The 22616-nt window shown below is 39.3% G+C and overlaps 1 protein-coding gene across 4 annotated transcripts in view; it reads right to left on the bottom strand.

Annotated features, from left to right (window-relative positions):
* Positions 1 to 209: 209 nt before the first annotated feature.
* The window catches only part of LOC106518863 (gamma-aminobutyric acid receptor subunit beta-3), a 93692-nt gene continuing 71285 nt past the window's right edge, over positions 210 to 22616 (bottom strand). For 2 of the 4 annotated variants that reach the window (XM_014010288.1, XM_014010290.1), the window contains 4 exons: positions 20627 to 20764; positions 13311 to 13463; positions 5612 to 5859; positions 676 to 1047 (listed from right to left, as the gene is read on the bottom strand). In XM_014010288.1, the coding sequence (XP_013865742.1) occupies positions 676 to 1047; positions 5612 to 5859; positions 13311 to 13463; positions 20627 to 20764 (911 nt within the window). Of the gene's footprint in view, positions 1048 to 5355; positions 5425 to 5611; positions 5860 to 13310; positions 13464 to 20626; positions 20765 to 22616 lie in introns of all 4 variants that reach the window. The other 2 variants (XM_014010287.1, XM_014010289.1) reach the window with 2 other exon arrangements.

Raw genomic sequence — 22616 nt, 5'->3', positions numbered from 1 at the left:
AAAATTCAAAAACCTGAGTCAAAAATGATCCTGCGGGATGGGAAAGATCCTCCGTTTTAAATTCATGTTTGGGTAAAAAGTTTACTGAACTGATCCATCGTAGAGTGCAGGAAGTAGGATGGATATTTTCACTTTGAACGCATACGTAGGGTTTTTTGTAAGAATTGTACCACAACCCAAGGCAAGACAACATCCGATCATCACATGCATTAATAGTGCATAGCATWACACAGTTTAATGAATTCTTAAATATTGCCTGCACCCGATAAACTGAGTTATAGAAAGTCTTCTAATTGTTTCTTTTGAATAAAAAAAACTCATTTTGCTCTAGCTGTTTTTTTGTAAYATTTTCTTCTTTTCGAAAATACTGCTGGCTTTGAACTTTACTATTTACACATAACCGAGAGAGAAAAGTTGGGAAATGACCGTCACAACTCCAAATTACAATACGTAGTTTTTAAAAATAAAAATACCTCATCACTAAGGATTCAAGGACCGTGAATATAAAAAAACATTTTATATGAGAACTTACAAAACTCAGAAAGTCTCTTCTAAGTCTGTTTTTGTTTTGTTCCTCTTGCAGCGTTGCAGTCTTTGACCGAGTCTGCCATGTAGAAAAACAACGAAAGGGCAAACAAATCAAGTCAAACAACGATAAACAACAGAACAGTTCAATCAGACGTAGTAAAGCCAGTAGATAAGGTTGAACAGGGAAAAAACAGAGGGAAAGATGATGCGTGACCAACGGTCGATGGCGTTCACATCCGTCAGGTCAGGGATTTTGATCTTGAGCTGTGAGGACCGTCTCCGTAGGCGGCTGCGCTTCATCTGGGCAGACCGGTCCAGGGAATGGCGGCTGGCGGAACGTGGCCCTATCCCGCCACTCTGCTTGCGGTACTGGATGTGCGACGAGGCCGTGCTGTCCAACTGGACCATGGATTGAGAGTTCCTAATGTCCGCCACACTGGTGGTGATTTCSCCCCCTGCCACTTCATTGTGGATCTCCAGGGTGGTCAGCAGGATGTTCCCGTGGCCATGCGGTTCCGCCTGAATATATGAAAAATAAGTAAACATGGTATGATCGAACCCTAGCAAATGTAGGACTAGAAAAATTGTGTATGCCAAAACAAATGTATTTTCCATTATAGTTCTCCATGGTTAGATGACTAGCTAAGTGCTCTACGTTTTAGAGCAGCTGTGAAATTAAACCAAAAGTGTTAGTAAAGATGTGAAAAAATTATTTTTATTGATGCAAAGAAATACTCTAGAGGCAGAAATCTGCAATGGAACCAAAGTGCAGAATTATCACTGTTAAAGTTAATCAGGGCAACCGGCAGCGTCCCATTTCCATTAATCTGCTAACAGCTGATTCTAAAGCTAACTTTTTGTTTAGCGGATTAGCATTTTCGCTAACTTTGTAAACCTTTAGCGGACCAATTAGCTTCTGCTAAATTGAGTTCTGCTAACTTTAAATCAGCTAATAAAAAGAACTAATCCCTTTTACATGCTGCGCTGCACACCTGTGTCTTGTGCCCAGTGTGTCTAGCATCTTAACATTTTGTGTGTCTACCTTTTTTCATTTGGATGGAGGCGAAGACGTGTGACACAGATTGAGAGACAGTTGTCATTGTCCACTCAAATCCTTTTAATATAATCAGAAAGGGTGATTGGGGAAAGTGAATGGGGAAAATGCCCACAGCATACTTTATTTACTTATTGTGTTTACTGTGTGTTCAGGTTTACTTGCCCCATATCAGGAAACTGACTCATGTTGAGTCCACACTGTTTTCAGTGATTTCAATGTTTTTCTAGCAAGTTCGCTAACTCGCAGATTTAGTGGAAGTCTGCCAAAGGACATATAGGATATAGGTTAATTAGTTCTGATTCAGTACAAAGATTTGAATCATTACTCAGGGTGTGCCAGTAACCAACTATCTCTGTCTGCAACAGATCCAAATAACCAGCCACCAGAGCAAACTACCATTAGCTTATAGGTTCATCTAACATGTCCACATGAAAACACGTGACTTTCTCATGTACTCCAGAATCTTGGTTGGTTGATAGCAATGGTGAGCATAGTCCCCCTAAAACACTAAAGCACTAAAGCATTAATAGGGGAACTAATTTCCTGATTAGTGCTTTAGGGCTTTTGCTAATTTAAAAATGTATTTGTGGATTAGCACTTGCTAAATTTATGGGCTAAATTTAGAAGCACTAACTGAGGTCTTTAAATGTTATTGATCAACATTAATTTTAACAACTGAGGGTGAAAGCTGCACATGTGTCACTGATCCACCAGGTGACAATTTATGAACCCAAATACAGCTGTGGAATGTCAATGATAAAGAGAGCAACATGGCAACATGTGACTCACGTTGAAGAATGTTCATGKGTTGACTGGGTTATTTTAGTGCTTTAGAATTAGTTTTGCTAAAACTTTTAGTGTGTTAGTTCTTTAGAAATAGGGGACCTAAAGATCTGAGTTAGAGCTTTAGGGCTAGTGGAACTCATTTTTAGATTAGTGCTGCCCACCACTGGTTGATTTAGTTTGATTTGTCTGTTTGCTAATGATGACAAAAAGTCCTAGGGAGGTCGGGGCATGGTGAAGAAGATGGGGTGGTTGAGTGATGATTTATCAGCTCTAATGTCTCTAATGACCAGTAAATTGGACACATGTGAACAAGTTCTGACATTTATTAAATTATTATACGCCACGACCTTCATGGGGACAGGCAGTTCCACTGAGATGATGGGGTGCCCGCCCTCAGGACCACTCCAACACCCCCAGGATTACCGGCTATGGTTGGAAGTATGTAAAATATCTGAACTATATAGAAAGTCAGTGGTTTGCATGCTTTCCGCTTCAAAGTTTTGCATTGGGTGCTGGTGCCACCTCCTCTTCTTGATGATGATTTCAAATTTAAGGTTTAATAATACTGGGACGGGGTTTTAACAGTGATGTTACCCCAGAACAGGCTCTGAACCCCAATCTTGATCCCAAAAACGCAAACGCTAATTATAAACTTCATTTGGGAGGTTGCTTCTTCTCCAGCATCATGATGGCAACTATGACACATCCACTTTTAGGGCTAATTTTAATTACCTTTATTCAAGTAGTTTTCAGACAGTTCAGAACTGTAGTAATCTGATTAAAAGCAAGAGATGCAGGACTGCACATCAGAATCCATGCTTATGATGACTGTGCCACAAAACAGCTCGACAGAAATAAAAAAGAAACAAATTCATTCCTTCATGCAAATGTAGCAACTGGTGAAGTCCCATTTTAGTTTCTTTAAGTTAGATTTGATTATGGTAATGTATTTTTTTGTTTACTTAAAAAATCTCATGGCAAGGTGTTTACAAGCATTTCAATGCCACATTAAAAAATAGCATTTTATATCTTTATTATCATATTCTAGTTGCACAAACAGGTAATTTAGTCATTTTGTATACCAGCTTAATTATTCTGTTGCTCTTATACAATTTTATCCCTCCTGCTGTCCTTGGGTCAAAATGTCCCACAATGCCTCAGTCAACCCAAAGACAGCAGGAGGATTAATGCATTTGTAAAACCATAATGTTTACTTAAATAAAAAAGAAAACCATTAAAAAATGACTGACTTGTTTATTTTTTACTGTATTCAATAGGATTGAAATTCTGTATTTGAAATTAAATATTTTTACAGCGTATTGACTTTTAAAGATATGACTACATCATCTTGTTGCTATAATTTCAAGATTTCTGTTTTAAAACATTTTAAAGAACAAGGAATTTAACACATTCAAAACATGGCAGCCAAGATAAAAAAATAAATGACAATAAAGACTGCACACAAAAAAGAAGAGAAACAACAAACAGATTTGCTTTGTTGAAATATTGCGTGAACTTTGTGTTTATCCTCATTTCTAAAAAATATATGTATCACTCGAGTCAAACCATGCAAAATAGTATGAATGGGAGGGTGCCCAACAGTTTTTATTGACTTCATAAGTAATTATGTGATTAAAAACTTCGTCAGTGTCTGATTTCTTTAAATTTTCTAAATATTGGATATGCTGCCATGTTTGACAGCGATAATCCTTTAAATCCCATAAAGATGTGTTTGGTTATTTTTCCAACTACAGATGTTTTTACAGTGTTGTTGACAAAATACGTGTATCAAACCTTYCAAAATGAACTGAGAAAGAATAAATAGAAAGCAGCGGTGAGGACCAATATCAACTACAACAACAAAACAAAACAAAACAAAAAAAAGCAATGGGTGGTTGGAGTCCAGAGAATTCAGAACCCCTCCTGGGTAATACCTATCCAATGTCTACTGGTCTTCAGACTAAATCCATAAACCTAAAATGTAATGTCCATCAAGGGCTTGGAAGCCAACAACCAGACAACAACGTTTGGTTGTTGTGCAGATCTTCTCTTGAGAATCTCCCAAATATTGTGAACTATTTAATCTTCATGCCAAGTTCCTACACTTTAGACAACCCTAAGTCTTTCAAGAGCTTGATGGTAGGAATATGGCTCCAGTTCTTCTCTCAGGGATTGCCTACACAAATACTGTGACCTATTTAACCTTGACTCCAAGTCCCTCAGATGACCTGAAGTCTTTCAAAAGCCTGAATATCTCCTACAAGACAATCATATGGAGTGTAGATCTAGATCTACCTGGGGATCACTTACACAAATATCAAGAACATTTTGATTGTCACACCAAAACCATTTTGGGTTTTTTCTTTTCTTATTTAGCATAAACACAGTATATTAAAGTTCGTAATTTAACTTGTCCAACTTATTGATAAAGTTTGGCTCCTCTTTTCTGCAAGCTTCAGACATTTTTCATCTTGATTTTGGATAACTTTTGGTGGTTTGTGTTTGTTGAACAACCAACTGCCAGTAGAGTACTCAAAATGTTGCTTTATTGCATCTTCTAAACCCCTAAAATGGCCAAAATAAGAGAGAAAAAACAATGTTGTGGAGATAGTTGTGCTTGTTCCCGGAACTGTTTATGGAGGGGGGACCTCTGCAGTGACTACCCGCTGGAAGTCAAACTGATTCATGCGCCATGAAAGAAATGACTTCACTGATGAGTTCAATGAAAATGGCTATACAAACAGCATGCATTAAGAATGAGCTCCAAGAAGATCACCATTTCTCACAATGTAAGCATGAGAATCTATTTTATCCACATAATGTCATGGAGATGTCTGTTGTTGCATAGTTCCTGACATGGATAGAGAGATTTTTTTTGCATCAAGGCAAAAAAAGAAGATACAAATTAACCACATCCATGTCGGCTGATGGGCGATGGGAGAGTTGGCTTGAGGATTTTTAAGAGACTCTCGGAAACAACTCACCGAACGTGAGTGGCGAAGACCTTTAACCTGATTGGACCGCTTTAGGGACGCGGTCCTACTACCTGCCTCCTGAGAAGATGAAAATATTCAGCCACATCTGTAGGACATAATCCTGAAAATTGATCTGTGAGTTGTCTGTTCTATAACAATGAAGCAAAGAAAATACTATTGCTTTCCATCAATGCTTTCACGTTTTTTTGCTAACAGTATTCATACCCACTGATGACAGAGGTGTGGTAGTCTAAGTCAGACGTACCCTTGCTGCGTCGTACTTGGCCGCTCTCTCGTTGTTGGCCTTCTCTGCCTTTTCTGCCAACTTCTTTTGCATCTGAGGGCCCCTTCCGAAGAAGATGTAGTTGACAAAGGCGTATTCGAGAAGGGCCAGGAAGACCATGACAAAGCAGCCCATCAGATACATGTCGATGGCCTTGACATATGGGATCTTGGGTAGCGTCTCTCTCAAGTGAGTGTTGATGGTGGTCATGGTCAGCACAGTGGTGATCCCTAAGGTCACAGGAAAAAGACTGTATTTTTTGGCAAATAATGTTTTTTTTAATCTACAAGGTGAGTCAAATGTCTAGCCCATCTTTTAGGCTATGTCTTAAAAACTGCCCTTTTCAATTAGGGGTCAAATTTTTCCCCAATGGGTATGTGGCCATTTAGTATATCAAAGAAGACCAGAATTGTCTTAGAAATTGATTGCCACAATCAGATTTGTAATATCTCTTGTGATTCAAAAGATAGCAACACAGAAAGTTGCAACAACAACCAGGAACTTGCCCGTTATTTGATGTGTTTAATGTGCTATCTCTGGTGCAACAACGTTCCTCAATTGTAGTTGACAGTTGCTGATGCAACTTTCAATTTCTGAGACAATTCTGGTTTTCTTTGACATGCAAAATGACCATCGGTTTAGCATTAGTGAAGCTATAGTTTTAGTTAGTGGMTTGTGAGTTAGCAAAGCTAATGATTTGGTTAGCTGTGCCCAACACTGCTGCCTGGGGTATGCAAATATTTAATTTTACATTTTGATAATGAAATAAAAGGATGTCTTCAGGCTTTTGGCTCACCCTGTACTAAGTTTAGACCATATAGTAGAGTAATGAACAGTTTGCTTAATAGCTAATGTAAATAGTCAAAATACAGTGCATTTCATTGTTCAAAGTAGATTGGTCACTTTCACCTGAATTCAAAAGTCACTATAAGAAATAAATCCCAAAATGACTGTTGCTATAGAAACATGGATTTTTTTTTCAAAGAGAAAGTATTTGTTTCTGCTGTTAGTGACGAACTGAATTGACCCAGTGGAGAGAAAAAAATAATTATACTGCTCTGTGATTGCCTTTCTGAAGTGCTGCAGAAACAGAGAAGAGTGAGGAACAAAAGCAAATAATGGCAAATCCTCCTCTTTTTTTCAATTTGAGCACTCGTAAAACAATTTGCTGATTTCTTTCATGTTCAATCTTGTTTGATTCACATAAGAACTATGGATGTGGACACTTAACCTCTGCTTTACTGAAATTCTAAGGTCTGTCTCTAAAAACACCGCTCCTTGTCACCTAGCAGTCAGAAATTATTTACATAGAGGAGGACGGTTCAAACTCCCAGATCTTGCTCACCTGATTTAAAAATCATAATCACATTAATAATACCAGTTATAGTTCTAAAATATCACCACCACCTAACATGTTGGTTAGCTGTGCCAACCACTGAAATTAGACAGACTGATAAACACAGATAAGAGCTGCCAWGGTGAAGTCATACTGTATCTCCCAACTAAAGACCGTGAAAAAGTGATTCAAGCTTTTATTACCTCTGGGTTGGATTACTCTAACACTTTTATGCTGGTTTAGATAAATCATCACTGCATTGCCTACAAGTTATCTAGAATGAAACAACTCGTCTTTTAACAGGTACAAAACAACATAAGCATGTCTCCGGTTCGGTCTTACGGTTTGCTTTCGGACAGACTTTAAGATTTTACTGCTTACTTTTAAAGTTTTAAAAGGTCAGACCCCATCATAGTTAGAGCACTTTGGCCATCCAACCAGTTTCTCTTAGATGTTCCTGGATCAAAAGCCCGATCAGAGGTGATCGGACTTTTGCAATTTCTGCCCCGAACCTGTGTTTGCCTTTTCGTAAATGGACTGCTGAGACTTTAAATCTATTCTCAAGACCCATCTTTACTGCTTGGCTTTTGATTCTGACAGAGTTTGAGATTATTTAGAGCTGATGTTTTTACAGTGTATTTCTGTATTTATATTAATTTTACTTCTTTTGAACATTTCTGTGTTTCTTTCTTGTTTCATTCATTCATTTAGCTAAATTGTGAAGCACCTTGGTCAACATTTGTTGTTTTTATGAGCTATTTAAGTAATTTGACATTAACACTGACTTTCCCTTTCAGGTCGGGGACAATAGAGGTGCAACACTATGCACAACTTAGAGGATAATATAGTCAAGACAACTTGACTCAGCTTGTTTCCAGTTAGTTTGCTCCAATATCCAGGGTGCATTCGATTGCATTTACCAGCTTGCTCACATTCACACAAACCCTGACCTTCTGCAACGCCATAAAACAGCATCTTGTCCCATTACATGTAAGAGGCAAAACATTTCTCTGCTAGTTAATTTTCTTAAGCTGATTATAAATGGACCCTTGTATAACAGACTTGGCATTTGGTGTATGAGTGTCGTAAACTAAAGTGAAGAGACAAGGAACGGTCGCGGGCGGATGAGAGGAGGGAGCCGGATTGCTAAGGTCGATCTAGCCCTTCCTTTGATTTATTGGCACATTACAAGGTTAGTGCCATGTGCGAACGAAGACCCGTGCACATGCTTCCTGTCTCAGATGCTCTTTTTTTTGTACTTAACAACAGCTTTGTTCTTTATAGTTGTTCTCTCAGCTGTGCCATTATTCTCCCTCCTTTCCTCCTTCTCTCCTCGTTCGGACAATTTAATCAAGGGTCCAGGCGCCCATCGGCCTCCCGTGCTTTTTCATCACGCCTTTGTTCTCTCTCCAGGGAGAAATACAGTTTCTCAGAGTTTCTCTTACTTTCTGTCTTCCTCTCATTGTTCTCCGTGGCTTTTCCCTTCCCTCCTMCCTTTTCATTCACCCACCAGGTCTCAATCATGCCACCCCACTTTCTGTCCCCTTACGCAGTCTACTTCTTTCTTAAGTCTCTCCTCCGCCATAACGGTTCAACCAAAAGGGGCACTCTGCAATCAAATCTCCAACTAATCGCAGGCCCGACATGCGCAATTTAGCGATGCACCTCAACAAGGTGGAAGGTGTTGTGTCAGACRGAAATGAACAATAACTGCTTTAGTTTATCAGTCACAGACAGTACACTTAGTATGAGTCTGCAGCTGAGGATAAAAAAAGGTTTTAAAAGTCAGGACGATCATATTGGGATCTCCCGTTACACTAAATGTACTCCCGCGTTCCCGACTAGCACCCACACCTCAACTGCTCATCTAATCTGATTATGAACGAGGGGCACGACTCTAGGAAATGGGCTCCAACTAGATTAGGGAAGCGAGTGGGTAATTTGTAACCTTTGCAATCCTTCAGAACAGCTCAGGGTGGAGGAGGAAAAATGAGATCCTCCTTCAAACAATTCAATTGTTTGCCTGCTGCCTCCTTGAATTGATTCCCCACCGATCGTTAAGTCCGCTCTTACCACCGGGTTGGCACACTTTCCCTTTTTTTATGATTGAGCTACCTGCGGAATCTCACCGTAAGAGAAATGAGCGGACCCCAGTGGTCGAGGCCCCATGCTGCCGGATATTGCAGCCATCCATTTGCTCGCAAACACACACACAAATCAGACAGTAATGACCGGATGTTGCACGCATGCCTTTAACGAATGTGAGAAAGAGACGGATAAAGGAATGCGAATAGACTCTCAAGTAACAAGCACATGCCGAGGCAGAGAGATGGATGCTGCAGTAAGCATAATGGATAAAGAGCATGTTTTCCTAAAAGCATTATGAYGTGTTAAGGTCATTATCGGTCCATTATCCAGCCATACACAGATGACTGAAGAGCCAAAGTGGCAATCAGTTAGCGTGGCCAGATTGAGCTGTTTGGCCCTGGAGGCCAAGCTTTACAGCAGGACCCGCAGCAGAACCTCCCATCTCCGGACCCGTCAACCTCAACTTACATAACACCGCACAGAAAACCACGCAGCGACGTGGAGCTGCAGCTCATCATTTGATACCAATCTGGGCTCTGGTTTCCTAAACGTGACAAGGTATTTATGCAGATATCYGAATTCAGCAACAGCAGATAACCTACAGTGGTGGGCATGGTTCAGCTAATTAGCTTACAGCTAATAATGAAACAATTTTCTTGTTTAGCGGATTAGCTTTAATTCRTTTTGAAACCTGGTAGTGGACCAATTAGCTTCCAATAAATAAGGTTTTGTCAACAGTGAATCTGCTGACAGCTGACAAGCAAGCTAGAATCAATAGGTTTGTGTCAGTCCCATCAGTCTTCAGCTCGAAGGAGACAAAGACGTGTGACGCAGACGGAGTGACAGTTGTCTTGGCTGTTAGCAATTAGCTGTTTGTGTTAGCTTTCTCTAATTTATACTTGTTTGGTTAGTTAGCATTATATTTTTTTAACATATTTAGTGGTTTAGCATTAGCAACGCTACATTTTAAGTTAGTGGATCATGAGTCAGCAAAACTAACTTTTTGGTTAGATGTGTCCACCATTTGTGGAATTTAATGTTTCTCAAACAGAATTGTTTGCAGGTGCAAGGTGCACCTTGACCACAAGATTGTGGTCTAAATCTGGTTGGATATTTGACYACTATTCTTGGCAGGATTGATAGAGTTTATTAAATTCATAGTTTTTTAAGCCTAGCTCTTAAAGAATTAGTCTGCTATTATTATTATCTTATCAGTAGTGACAAAAGGGCCTGCAGGATGGAAAATGAAGCAAAAGTCTTTGTTTAGGCTAAAGGTTAGYAAATCAAGGGCCTGAGTTTTATCATTTTGTCAAGGTTGTAATACAACTCTGTCCCACCACTCAGTTTCACCATGATATTTTCAAAATGACCCACAAGGCCTCAGCGTTAAGACTGAGGCATCAGATTTTGACCCAAGGACAGTATGAGGGTTAAAACAATGCACTGGTYGTGTATGGTAGAAGATACTAAAACTAATACTTATATATAAAATTGTTTATTAGTCTCTAAACAACAGCACATTGTGCAATATTTTAATTAAGTTACACCAGAGCACTCRGAACCCAACACTGTTATGTCCTCTTGAGAAACTACAGTCTGTTTACCATGACAGCCTTCATGTTGCCTTTATTACTCCTGGCTTACAGCACATTGAGTCATTACACAGACAAACCACATCGCAGCCTCCTTTATGAATCTCAACGAGTGCAAACCAGCAAACATTTACTTGGGTAATGTTTTATTGCTAACAGTGGCCCCGTGGTGGCTGGTCACAAAAACAAACATTTTTTAATAATATGCTCATTAGAGACTGAGTGTAATTATGGCTYCTGTGGCAGAGGGACACCAGACAAGACCTAATCTTTTCTAAAAGTTTTTTTAAACATCTCCAGTTATAATATTAGCTCTGTTGCTAAGAAGGAAATGCTTTCAGCTCAGTATTAATTCATTGAGAGAGATGCCCCAAATGATTGTAAAATCAACTAATTGTATTGTTTCCCAAAGTGGGTGTACTGTTTAGGTATGACATTTAATTCTGCGGTGGGACCACCCACCAATCACAGGCTAGCAGATATGGGGACTCGTGACTCGGACTTGGACTTGAGTCCCACTTAAGTTCCTACTATTAGAGACTTGGGCTTGACTTGGACTTGGACTGTAAAGACTTGAGACTTGACTTGGAATGGTGGTTTGAGACTCGTGAACAATGCAAGTCTTTTCACTGCCCGGCTAACGATTCTCACTYYCTCAATACACATCCATGCTCCGCTCCTYTGAGAACAAATACATAAAGTTTTAAGAGAAAAGACATTTACTCCTGCTGTCTTGAAAATATACGCTGTTGATTAAAGTCTGAATAATTCTTCCATACACTCCGCTCCCCCTCACCTGAGAATGGGAGGGGCCAACGCCGTCCATTGTTAATGTCGTGTGATAAACAGAGCTTCAGCATGGCAGGTGTGTTGCAGTATACAGCTACGCTGCCATTCATTATAAGCTCTGCTTACAGAGACTTTATTTAACACCATGACAAGAGACTGGCTAAATGCAAAGGGTCTGGAGTCCAAATCCAGAATTTGTTGTTGTGATGACTTGTACAGCCCTTTTACTTTAAGGATTYTGGTTCATCATCTTCACTGACCTGCTTTTATGCATTTAAAAATATTTTCTCTGGTATTTTATTGTAAAATCAGCAGCAGACTTGTTGGATTTGTTTTTTGTCAATGGCAAGATTTAATTACAGTATGCTTTTGTAAGACTACAAGTGCAAAATATAGTTAACAATACTCTAAATGCCTGATTGTTGTTATTTCTGTATTTTTAAAAAAATATTGTGTTTTAATGGTATTATTAAAACATAATACTATGTTTTAATATTTTATTAAAATATAGTATTATAGAATATAATCTAGTGTAGTTAAAATACCTTTGATCAAACTGCCAGTTAAGTAAAACATGCAACTAGACTTGGACTTGAGGTCAAGAGACTTGAGACTTGACTTGGACTTGCAAAAAAAGACTTGCGCAGATCTCTCCATCCATCCATCCATCCATCCATCCATCCATCCATCCATCCATCCATCCATCCATCCATCCATCCATCCATTCTCACAGCTCCCATTGGACTTGCCTAGAACACCTCCCTAGGGAGATGTCATGTAGGGCATCCCTACCAGATACCTGCATCACCTAAACTGGCTCCTTTTGAGAGGAACATCATTATAAATGTGTCCCATTGAAGTTTGCTGACGAGCTGAAAGTCTGCAGTTGCACTTTTATTAAAAAGTCAGAATCAACTGATATAAAAGACACACAGAAAAAGGGTTTTGGTGCAGAAAACCAAGGGTTTAAAGAGCTGTAGCTGTTACACACAGTTCCATCTCAACAGGTTCAACTAAAGTTACAATTACTTGCATCATTAGCTTCTTTATTTTGGCCCAAAGGCATCTTTTGGCAAAACAGAGTTTCTGATGCACAAAGTTTATGGAAGTTACAATCTGAATTTGACTCCATCTCAAGCAGTTTTGGGGCCTGCTGAACAGTTGAGGGCCTGGTAGGATTGTTTCTGAACAACAACGAATTCTTGCAATTTAGGTCAAGAAGGTCAAGGATCAGCAACTAYGGGCACCAGAAGTAGAGGGATTGATCAATCTGATGATTTCTAGGCTGATTTTGTCATTGTAAAGACATTTTTCAGCCACACCTGAGCATATTTATCGGAAAAAAGTAATTTCCCCATCACTTAGGCCAGTGGTTCTCAGTTCTGGTCCTCAAGGACCCTTACCCTGCATGTTTTCGTTGTTTCCCTGCTTTGACACACTTGATTTAAATCAGTGAGTGATTGGCAGGCTTCAGCCGAACTTATGACTTACTGCAGAGCAGGGAAACAACTAAAACATGCCGGATTGGGGTCCTTGAGGACCAGGACTGAGAACCACTGATCCAAAGCTTTTCCAACAATAGGTGCTGCCTTTCACAACAAAGGTGCTTTTTTATCTATAACAGCAAATTCAAAAGGAAGTTGATTATGGTATTGAGCTAAAAACAATTGGTAAGCCTTTCAATGGTATCTTTTAGAGCCATTTATATAGTATTTAATTATCTTTTTAGAATATGTTACTTTTAGAAAAAAACTGGCTTCATAAATTGGACTTTGGTTTCACTGATTTCCAAAAGATGGGCATTTGTAACCAGTCATGGACAAAATAGTAATTGGTCAGCATCTAAGACCATGAGACACCTGATCCCATTTCTTACCCAAAGCCACCCTGGCTGCTGAGGCGTCGTAGTTTATCCAGAAGGATACCCAGGAGAGGATGGTAATCAGGATGGACGGCATGTACGTCTGCAGGATGAAGTAGCCGATGTTCCTCTTCAGCTTGAAGCTCAGAGACAGCCGAGGGTAGGCACCTGAGTGGAGTAGAGTCAAAGAAGTAAAGCATCTGAAGCCTTCAAAGCCAGAAAACAAAATCTAAAGCTGGAAGCCTGAGGGGGTTTTCAGTGCATCAAATATTTAGAGCTAATCAAGAAAACAACTTCAAAATAAGAACTTTACCATTAAAATAAATAAATAACCCCCGCCCCCCCCCTGCCAGGAGCGAGTACCTTGTGTTTTTGTTTCAGTTTCCATGACAACCCCAGCAGCATGGGCTGGATTAGTTGCCACGGTAACAAGTATCCCCTTCACTCTTCTCCACACACACAAAACTGCAACCCTGTTTCTTTTTGATGTGTCAAAATATTAAGGTGTTTTAAAAAAAAACTCCACCACGTTCTGACTTATCAACTCCCTGCTTCAATGCTAAATCAGTACCAGAATGCCATTTTTAGAAACACAGGTAGAAAAAAAAACACCTTTGATGCTTTGTGTGTCAGATTTCAGGATGAGAGAAGCTTCTGCTGTTATCCGTCCCTGAACTGGAGTACACACGTCATCCGTCTCATAGCGTATCTCTCACTGGACCCGGCGTGTATGACTTATTACTCCCACTATTCTTCCTCGTTTTGATTTCAAATTGAAGGAGAAGTGGGACTCATTATGGTGTAATTTCTACTCTGAGGGTTTCAGCCAAAGCTGCTTGCGGTGAGCGTGGGTCCAAACCGATGGCGCACTTCTATGATTGGCTGGACAGAGAGAAAAATGTCTCTTTAGTGTCTCATTAAAATTCCTTCTCTTTTTTAATAAAGTGCATTCTTCAGACATCAAATAAGTCAGCTATTTGTTTACATTAAAATGATTCTGATCAACCTATGTGAACTTCAACCTCTATGTTTAGATCTGTGCCTCTTGGCACAAGCATAAATGTTCATAACATGTTAGCAAAGTGTCAAGGGGCATTTTCGACTTGTAGAAAGGTGGATAGCTCGGTTTTCGATATATAGAGTTTAATTCTGACAAAACGGATGACCCAGAACTTGTTGAAGGGATTACAAAAGGTGAGTTAAAAGACTCAATACACTCTTTTATTTCAGGAATCAAAGGGGAAAATGTAATATCTGAATACGCCAGCAAGTACTGGGTGATGGGTTTATCTTTTAGGCTATGTCCAGAACATGGCTGCCATCTTGAAAGCTGCCATATTGGATCACGGGCAAATTTTTCCAATGGGAAGGTGGTCATGTGGCATATCAAACAAGACCAGAATTGTCTTAGAAATGGATTGCCACAATCAGATTTGCAATATCTCTTGTGGTTCAAATAATATCAACRTAGAAATTTCAAAACTTTTGTTGTTCATCACAGAAGCATCTGTGTTCAGCATCATAAAGCATAATAAATAGCAGAGGTGGGCACAGCTAACCAAAAAGTGCACTTCGCTAACTCATAATCTGCTAGCTCTGCTAACATTAAACATGTAAAAAATAAATAAGTAAATAAATTAGGATATGCTAATGCTAAACAGCTAAAGACGTAAAAAAATTTGGGGAAGCTAACGTTAATTAGCTTTTGCAAGCTAGTCAGCTCTCCCAGTTCTGATGGAACCTGTGATGCCCAGGCAGGCCATTCGTTGCACGTGGGTGAGCATCACTCTTGCCACCCCAACTTGGACTTGAACCCACCACACTAAAGCAGCATAGTATAGCATTGGACGGAGTATGACCATATAGAGCCATCTGATAACCTGTGTGGTAGCACCCCAACAACTACCTGCAATTCTACAGCACTGGTGTAGGCACATTGCTGCCTTCTTGCACTTCTCTTTTAAATGTCTTTTCCAGTTAAGCTTCCTGTCTAGAAAGACACCCAAGAAATTAACTGACTCTGACAGGGAGAGTTCCACACAGTCCACAGTCTGGTCTAGGTTTCTCTCCTGAAACTGTTACTTCCACAACTCGGCTATGAATAGAAGATGGGAATGAAGCTATGCTAACATAGAGCTACCCAATTTGAATTGTYATACTTAGAAGAAAGCAATCCATTTCGCTCCCATCAGACAAGCTGTTAGCCCATCAGGCAGATCAAAACTAACCTCTTTTTCTTCAAACCGAGGTCTTTCAAAGAGCCACAAACAGTACAACATATATTATTTGTTCATAACYACACAAGCCCTTTTCAAATTACTCCTTTTCTCTGTTGCTTTAATGCAGATTTGTTTCTACAGTTTTACAGAACCTATGAACATTATCAAACATGATTTGAACCTTTTTAGCTTACTAAAGGGACAAATGTTCATGTTATAATGCTTCCTGTATTTTATTTAAGGGATACACTGCAATGTTCATGAGTTTTACTGTGTACACAACAAAACATTTACCATATCTGTCACTGAATTTAAAGCTCACTGTCTAAAAATAGTCATAACTTCTTTTAGCTCATTGGTTGATCTTATTTTTAGCTCCTGGTTAACAGTTCTTGTATCTTTAAGCAAACTTAATACGTCATTAACACCTAAAAATAAAAACAGARCTTTAAAAAAAAACTAAACAACAAACTTATTCACTTCCTTTGCTCCTCCAGACTAATTCAGACCCAAGCGTCTCCACCACGGAGCGAACGTTGAAGAGACTTGAGAAAAAGAGGAGGCTGAGGTACGCCAGCGTGTAGGTGGAGAACCGCTATAACAGTTACACCAAACGACATCCGCGAGTGGGAGGAATGCCATGTGTGAAGCCGAGGAGAGGGAGGAAGAGGCGGGAAAATAAAAAAATAAATGAAAGGCCTGAATGCATATCGCCTGCCGTCATCAACACCCAAGATATTTACACTAAAAGAAATTATAGAATTGAATATCTGTAAAACTGACTGAGTTAAATTCATTTTTGTGTCGTTTGACAGTGCTGGTCATGTTGAATTAAATGGACTCTAAAAAAACCCACATAGCGAAACTTGTYTAGCCCAGTTCTGGCCCACACAATGCAGTGTCGGCCCAGATACTACAAAGAATGAGGATTGGTGGCCCAGATGTGGTTTGCCAGAGGTGGTTCATGCATGGGCCAGCACCACATAAACCAAATCACATCCAGGCCAGTTGTGGCATGCCACCTTAAAACAGTGCCATTATTGCCAAACCTGACCCACATCCGACTGACAAACCACTTGTCATGCCAGCAGGCAGCCAGAGGTCTTGTGGGTCACTTTGACCTAACGGCAGCAAGACGACTGAATATCTGGTGGTTGGGTTTTACCTTCCAGCTGCTCACATTGCCTTTATCGCATTTTATAAAAAAAACAAGCTTTAAAATATGTGTATGTTTAAGGCTGTTTAGCTGAATAACTGACTCCATCATACATAAACCAACATCTTGGTTGATGTTCCCCCCCCTTCCTGATAATCATAAATTTGCTGTTTGAATACCGATTAACCCTCCTGCTGCCCTTGGATCAAACTKACCCGCAAGGTCTCCATTTTATGGGGTACTTCTGACCCAAGGTCTCCACTTCAATTTAAGTTAAACGATTTATTTTCATCCAGTCTCTTGACATTTTTATTCAGAGGTGTACCAAGGGTTTTGAATGAGTTTCCAGTGTTGACATAATTTAAAATAAAAATAACCTTTTATGTTTGTTTTAGTGTCAGCTTTTTTCATGAAGCCTTTTGTTTTCTAAAACCAATTGCCTCGGAGGAAAATTCAAGGCCCGCAGTGTCAAATTATGCAAAACAAATCAAATATACTGTAGATGATTTTGAAGATTTAAGGCTTCTTGAATCACTGCCGTTTAAACAAAGATGATATCCGAACTGTTCTGTATTTTTATAGAAAAATAGTTAACGTCGGGAACTTCAACAAGCTCCCCAAAAAATATGCAACGCCCTGAATTCTGGCCTGTTTTTGGAGCATGATAAATGGAATYGTGGCTTGGCTTTTCTTATGAGCAGAAGGCAAAGTTGGGGGAAAGAATAAAGGCTGGTTTGTATCAGGTSTAATGCGGGAATCCTAATCATTAATCAGCCATGCAAAAATCATTGGATGTTTCTCAAACATTCTCTGTAAACCACCGGATGCAAACAAAGCAACGCAGGTGAAGGTCATTGCTCCAATTGGACAGAAATGACGGGGGCAGGACAGAGCACACACAGTGAGAAAGATGGTGCTGTTAAAGGGATCCACGATTAGTTGTAACATTAAACTTTATTTGATAAACATTTATTTTAACTGTAAAATAAAGACTGTAAAAATACTGTAGGCTGTTTAGTTTTGTAAATTTTTTAAAATATATTTTAACACGGACGGAGCCATTTTATTTACACGCAAAGCATTCTGGGTAAATGATGACATCAACTACTGTAGGTCATCAGTGCAAGGCTGGTAGCGAGCTATATCCACCCTGAAGGTTAATCTTGGACAATATCTGATGATCGGCTCTTTTAAATGAAACCAGAGAGCGTTGACAGAGAGGAGAAGGTAGAAATGACTCAGTCTGTAACTGAAAATATGAATGGAGGACAACAGAGCAGCTTGTTTGTCGCGCTAGCACCGAGCTAATACATATAAGGCAATATAGCGTCAGGGCTAACGCTAAAGCTAACAGGCTAAGTTGAGTTTCTTCTTCCATGAAGCAGCTCTGTTGTCCTCCATCTATATTTTCAGTTACAGGCTGAGTCATTTCTACCTTCTCCTCTCTGTCAACGCTCTCTGGTTTCATTTAAAAGACCCAGTCGTCAGATATTGTCCAAGATTAACCTTCTGGGTGGATATAGCTCGCTAGCAGCCTCACACTGATGACCTAGTTGATGTCATCAATTTCCCAGAATGATTTGCGTGTAAATAAAATGGCCCCRTACGTTTAATATATTTTTAAACTTTTAGTTTAAAAATGATAAAAACTGAACATCCTACAGTATTTTTACAGTCTTTATTTTACAGTTAAAGTTTTTGTTTATCATATAAAGTCTAATGTTACAACTAATCAGGGATCCCTTTAATAAAACTGACTATTGAGATTATAAAGAGCAGCTCTTTCAGTGGCAGTTTTGCGATGATATACTTATAATTTTGGGACAGCGCTGTTAAATGCATGCCACAGCCTTTAGGAGTTTTCTGACCCACAGTGGCTCATTGTTTGTAGCCCATTGTTAGCATTAGCAACACTGAAGGGCTAATGTTGCTTAGTCCAAAAAGGTGCATGTTTCCTGTAGTTGGTTTGGTTCGAGGCCGGTCTGTATTCACACCAGAAGTGAACCGCACCAGAGTTCGTTTGTAAGAGGACCGAGACCACATCAAAAATGGGTCTCAGTTCAGCTGTTTGTTGAACCGGGGTTCTCATGAGTGTATTCACACCTGCATAAAAGGTCCGGACCAACAGGAGAAACAAACTCTGGTCCGTTTAAAGCAGACCAGATGTGTCAGGTGTGAGTACACCCAACCATTTTAGCTTGGCTTAAGCTACTTAAGCAGCTTTCAGCAATAAGATGCAGTATCACAATGCATTTTTGCAGGTAATACAGTTTATTTTGTTTATTCAACATTTAAATATGACCAGCATTAMGTAGTTTAAGATTCCCAGACTGACTAGTTAGGATTCAACTGAAGTGCAAAGAGTTAATATAATTTATTTTAATAGTATTTCTTTGTGTTTGTTAAAACAGCATTTCAAGTCTGTGCCTATTTTGTAAGACTCTACCCAAACAATTGGGTGTGAAAGAGCTGGCCGGATTGTTTGGCGGTCACTTAGGAGGCATCAATAAAGTATCTGGGTGTAAATGAACACATAAAAACTAATTTAAGGCTTGTTCTGTGGTGCGGTATAAAATCAAAGTTTACTGCATGTCCAAAAACTCCCTGTGGGGAACGGGTGATGTTGAATTATTGCTCCGTGCTGCACAGAGGCATTAATTACAACATGAAATGTGATGCGGTGAGTGTTGGTTTTTTTTTTTTTTACTTGACAAACTGCCTGCTTATTTTCTAATTGCTTGCCCTGAAAGGAGCAAAGCTGAAGACAATATCTGTTGTGATGCTATAAATATTGCCTGACTGATGTGTTTTGCAACACCAGTTAATGATGACATGGACGTCTAAACATTTGTACAAAGTACATACCTCTTTTCTTTAGGACATGTAGTAAGGGTCCCCAAGTGGACCCTTACTRCATGTCATGAATGTAAAATGTGTTTATACATACAGTATATCTCCTGGCAGAAAATAAAATATAATTATTTTGTATTCAGTCTCCCTGAGTTCTCTGTTCACCTCTCATGCTATTCGTTTATTGACATCACTGCTGAGATCCTGACAGGCTTTAGTGGGGCCAGTAGTTATTGAAGGACTTGGTGCTGTGACGCCAAACAGATCCCAGGAACAACCTCAGAGGCCTCTGTCCAGAAGAGCACAGTCCTAGGAGCAGCTGTGACACTGAACACAACCCTTAACTCCCAGGCCTCATTTTCAGTAGCATTGTTTTTCCAATGAGAATATTACCCCGCTCATTTAATTTACTTGGTAAAATTTAGATTTTTATTTTTAACCAATAAACTTGGTAAAAGTGTATGGAATTACTAATGCTTTGKTTTTACTTCTCCATATTCACCCAGAGCTGTGGGGAGTGATAAAACTGCTCCGCATTAACACTTTACCACTATCTGTCGTTGCTTTATAGCAGGGGTCTTCAASGTTTTTCTGTCTGGGACCCTCAAACTGACGGAGAGATGAAACAAGGACCCCCTATATGTGTATTATGTTGTGCTTTATATTAAACTACACTTAGTTCTACATCAAACATGCCTTTATACTGTGCATTTGATACTGAGACATAATTTTGAAATACAAAAAAAATGTATGATTAAGCAAAAATCTCACAACCTGAAGGCAACCTWTTGTACATATTTTTGTGCTGTGGGATTAAAGTGTTACATATGCTTGAAGAAAAGTTCAGCAATTTACTATTAATCCATCCATCAACTACCTGATGTGGAAATAATCGGCTCCTTGCTTGCTGCTCTTATTTGGTTGCTATTTGGTTGCCAGTGCCATTTCAGAACGCTTGAATCAACTAAAGGTACATGTAGGATACATCCTCATTTTGACCCAATTGGAAGTACTGTCAAATCCAATGGGGGTTTGAAAAAAAAAGGCTACAGATCATCAGGTGCAGTATTATTTGAAATAAACAACCATTGCAGTAGGACATTTACCCGTGGAAAAAACAACATTCTTGGAAACCAGTTTGTAGTCAACGATGGAGAACTGTGGCAGCTCGATCCTCGTCACCCCTGTCACGGCAGCCTCGCCTCCCTTCCAGTAGAACTCGATGTCATCTGTGGTGTAGCCATCTGCAAAAGAAGAAGAAGAAGAAACAAAAACACCAAGGTGTAACCATCTGTCAAAAAAMCATCACTGGAGACCAAGATATGCAGCGCTGCTCATAGTCCAACTGGGCTGGGAAGACGGTGAAAAAAAAACACGTTTGAAGTTGCTCCCAAAGCCAGACGTTGCTTTGAAAAGCGAGACATTTAACAGGTTTGCTTCTCTTCAGGAAGGTTCCTTTAAWTCTGGGATCTTATACTTTAYWAACTGCATACATAAGCATCTAATACATGCGCTATTACTACACACTTTTTACCTTTGTGCATAACTCACAATTATAAGCTTTGTTTTCCTGATACCATTTAGYTGGCGTGGTTAATAATCACCCTATTAGAGGTTAACACAGTAATAAGCAGAGCTCATGATAATATTCTGTGCAATTACTCCATGTGGAAGTGTTTTAAGGTGAACATTTAAAATTAAAGCTACAAATCAATTTTTTTTATTAGGTGACTTTCTGCAACACAATCAAGGTAATATACAGTATAGAACTAACTAAAACCAACACTCAACTGTACAAGTCTAAATATCCAGTTTTCTTTACCAGTAGATCAAACAGTTACAGTGGGGTGTGAAAGTTTGGGCAGACTTGTTAATTTTCCTGATTTACCTTTATAAGTCATTGATTGTTTGAATTTAAAAAAATCAATTAAATATATCATTTAGGGGACAAACACAATGATATTTGAGAAGTGAAATAAAGTTTATGGGATTTACAGAAAGTGTGCAATAAGCTGCATAAATTTGGGCACTGTTGTAATTTTATTGATTTCAAAACCTTTAGAACTAATTATTGGAACTCAAATTTGGTTTGGTAAGTTCAGTGACCCTTGACCTCCATACACAGGTGACTGCAGTTATGAGAAAGGGTATTTAAGGGGGGCAATTGCAAGTTTTTCTCCTCCTTGCATCTTTTTTGAAGAGTCACAGCATGGGAGTCTGAAAACAACTTTCAAATGAGCTGAAAACAAAGATTGTTCACCGTCATGGTTTAGGGGAAGGATACAGAAAGCTGTCTCAGAGATTTCAGCTTTCAGTCTCCACTGTGAGAAACATTGTAAGAAAATGGAGGACCACAGACACAGTTCAAGTCAAGGCTGGAAGTGGCAAGACCAAGAAAAATCTCCAATAAACAGAAGTGAAGGATGTTGAGAACAGTCAGAGTCGACCCACAGACCAGCACCAAAGACCTAGAATATCACTGTGTGTTGGTTAAATTGTGATTTAAATGTATGAAATGTTAATGCTGTTGATCTGTGTTTATCTATTTTAATTGAATTCATGGCGTGTGGATGGGAATGTTGTGTGTAAAAACACAGATGTGAATGCTTATCTTTGTAACTTGTTATTTTAGCTTGTAGAGCAGAGTTATTTTATAACCCACTATTAGACAGTTGGGTTGGGGTAAAGGAACTGGAGTTCCTGGGAGCAAAAGGMGATTACATGGTCGTAAACAGGACGACAYTTTGAAGGGGACCCTTTAAAAACCTGACTGTTTGTACCTTGTCTGCATTTGGACTCCTTGCAAGTAAAAGAGAGCTTAGTAACCAGATCTGCTGCTTGCTCRTCATTCCTTTATGTCAAGTATCTTGATAATTAATTTTTCTAACACTGTGCATCGTTCAACTATTCAGCACACTTTACACAAGGAGATGCTGTATGGGAGAGTGATGAGAGGAAGCANCCCACAGACCAGCACAAAAGACCTAGAATATCACTGTGTGTTGGTTAAATTGTGATTTAAATGTATGAAATGTTAATGCTGTTGATCTGTGTTTATCTATTTTAATTGAATTCATGGCGTGTGGATGGGAATGT

This window comes from Austrofundulus limnaeus, unplaced genomic scaffold, assembly GCF_001266775.1.
Source record: "Austrofundulus limnaeus strain Quisiro unplaced genomic scaffold, Austrofundulus_limnaeus-1.0 Scaffold67, whole genome shotgun sequence".
In the NCBI taxonomy this organism is placed as follows: domain Eukaryota; kingdom Metazoa; phylum Chordata; class Actinopteri; order Cyprinodontiformes; family Rivulidae; genus Austrofundulus; species Austrofundulus limnaeus.
Note: the sequence above shows the minus strand (reverse complement) of the source record. Positions and strands in the feature narration are given on the sequence as shown.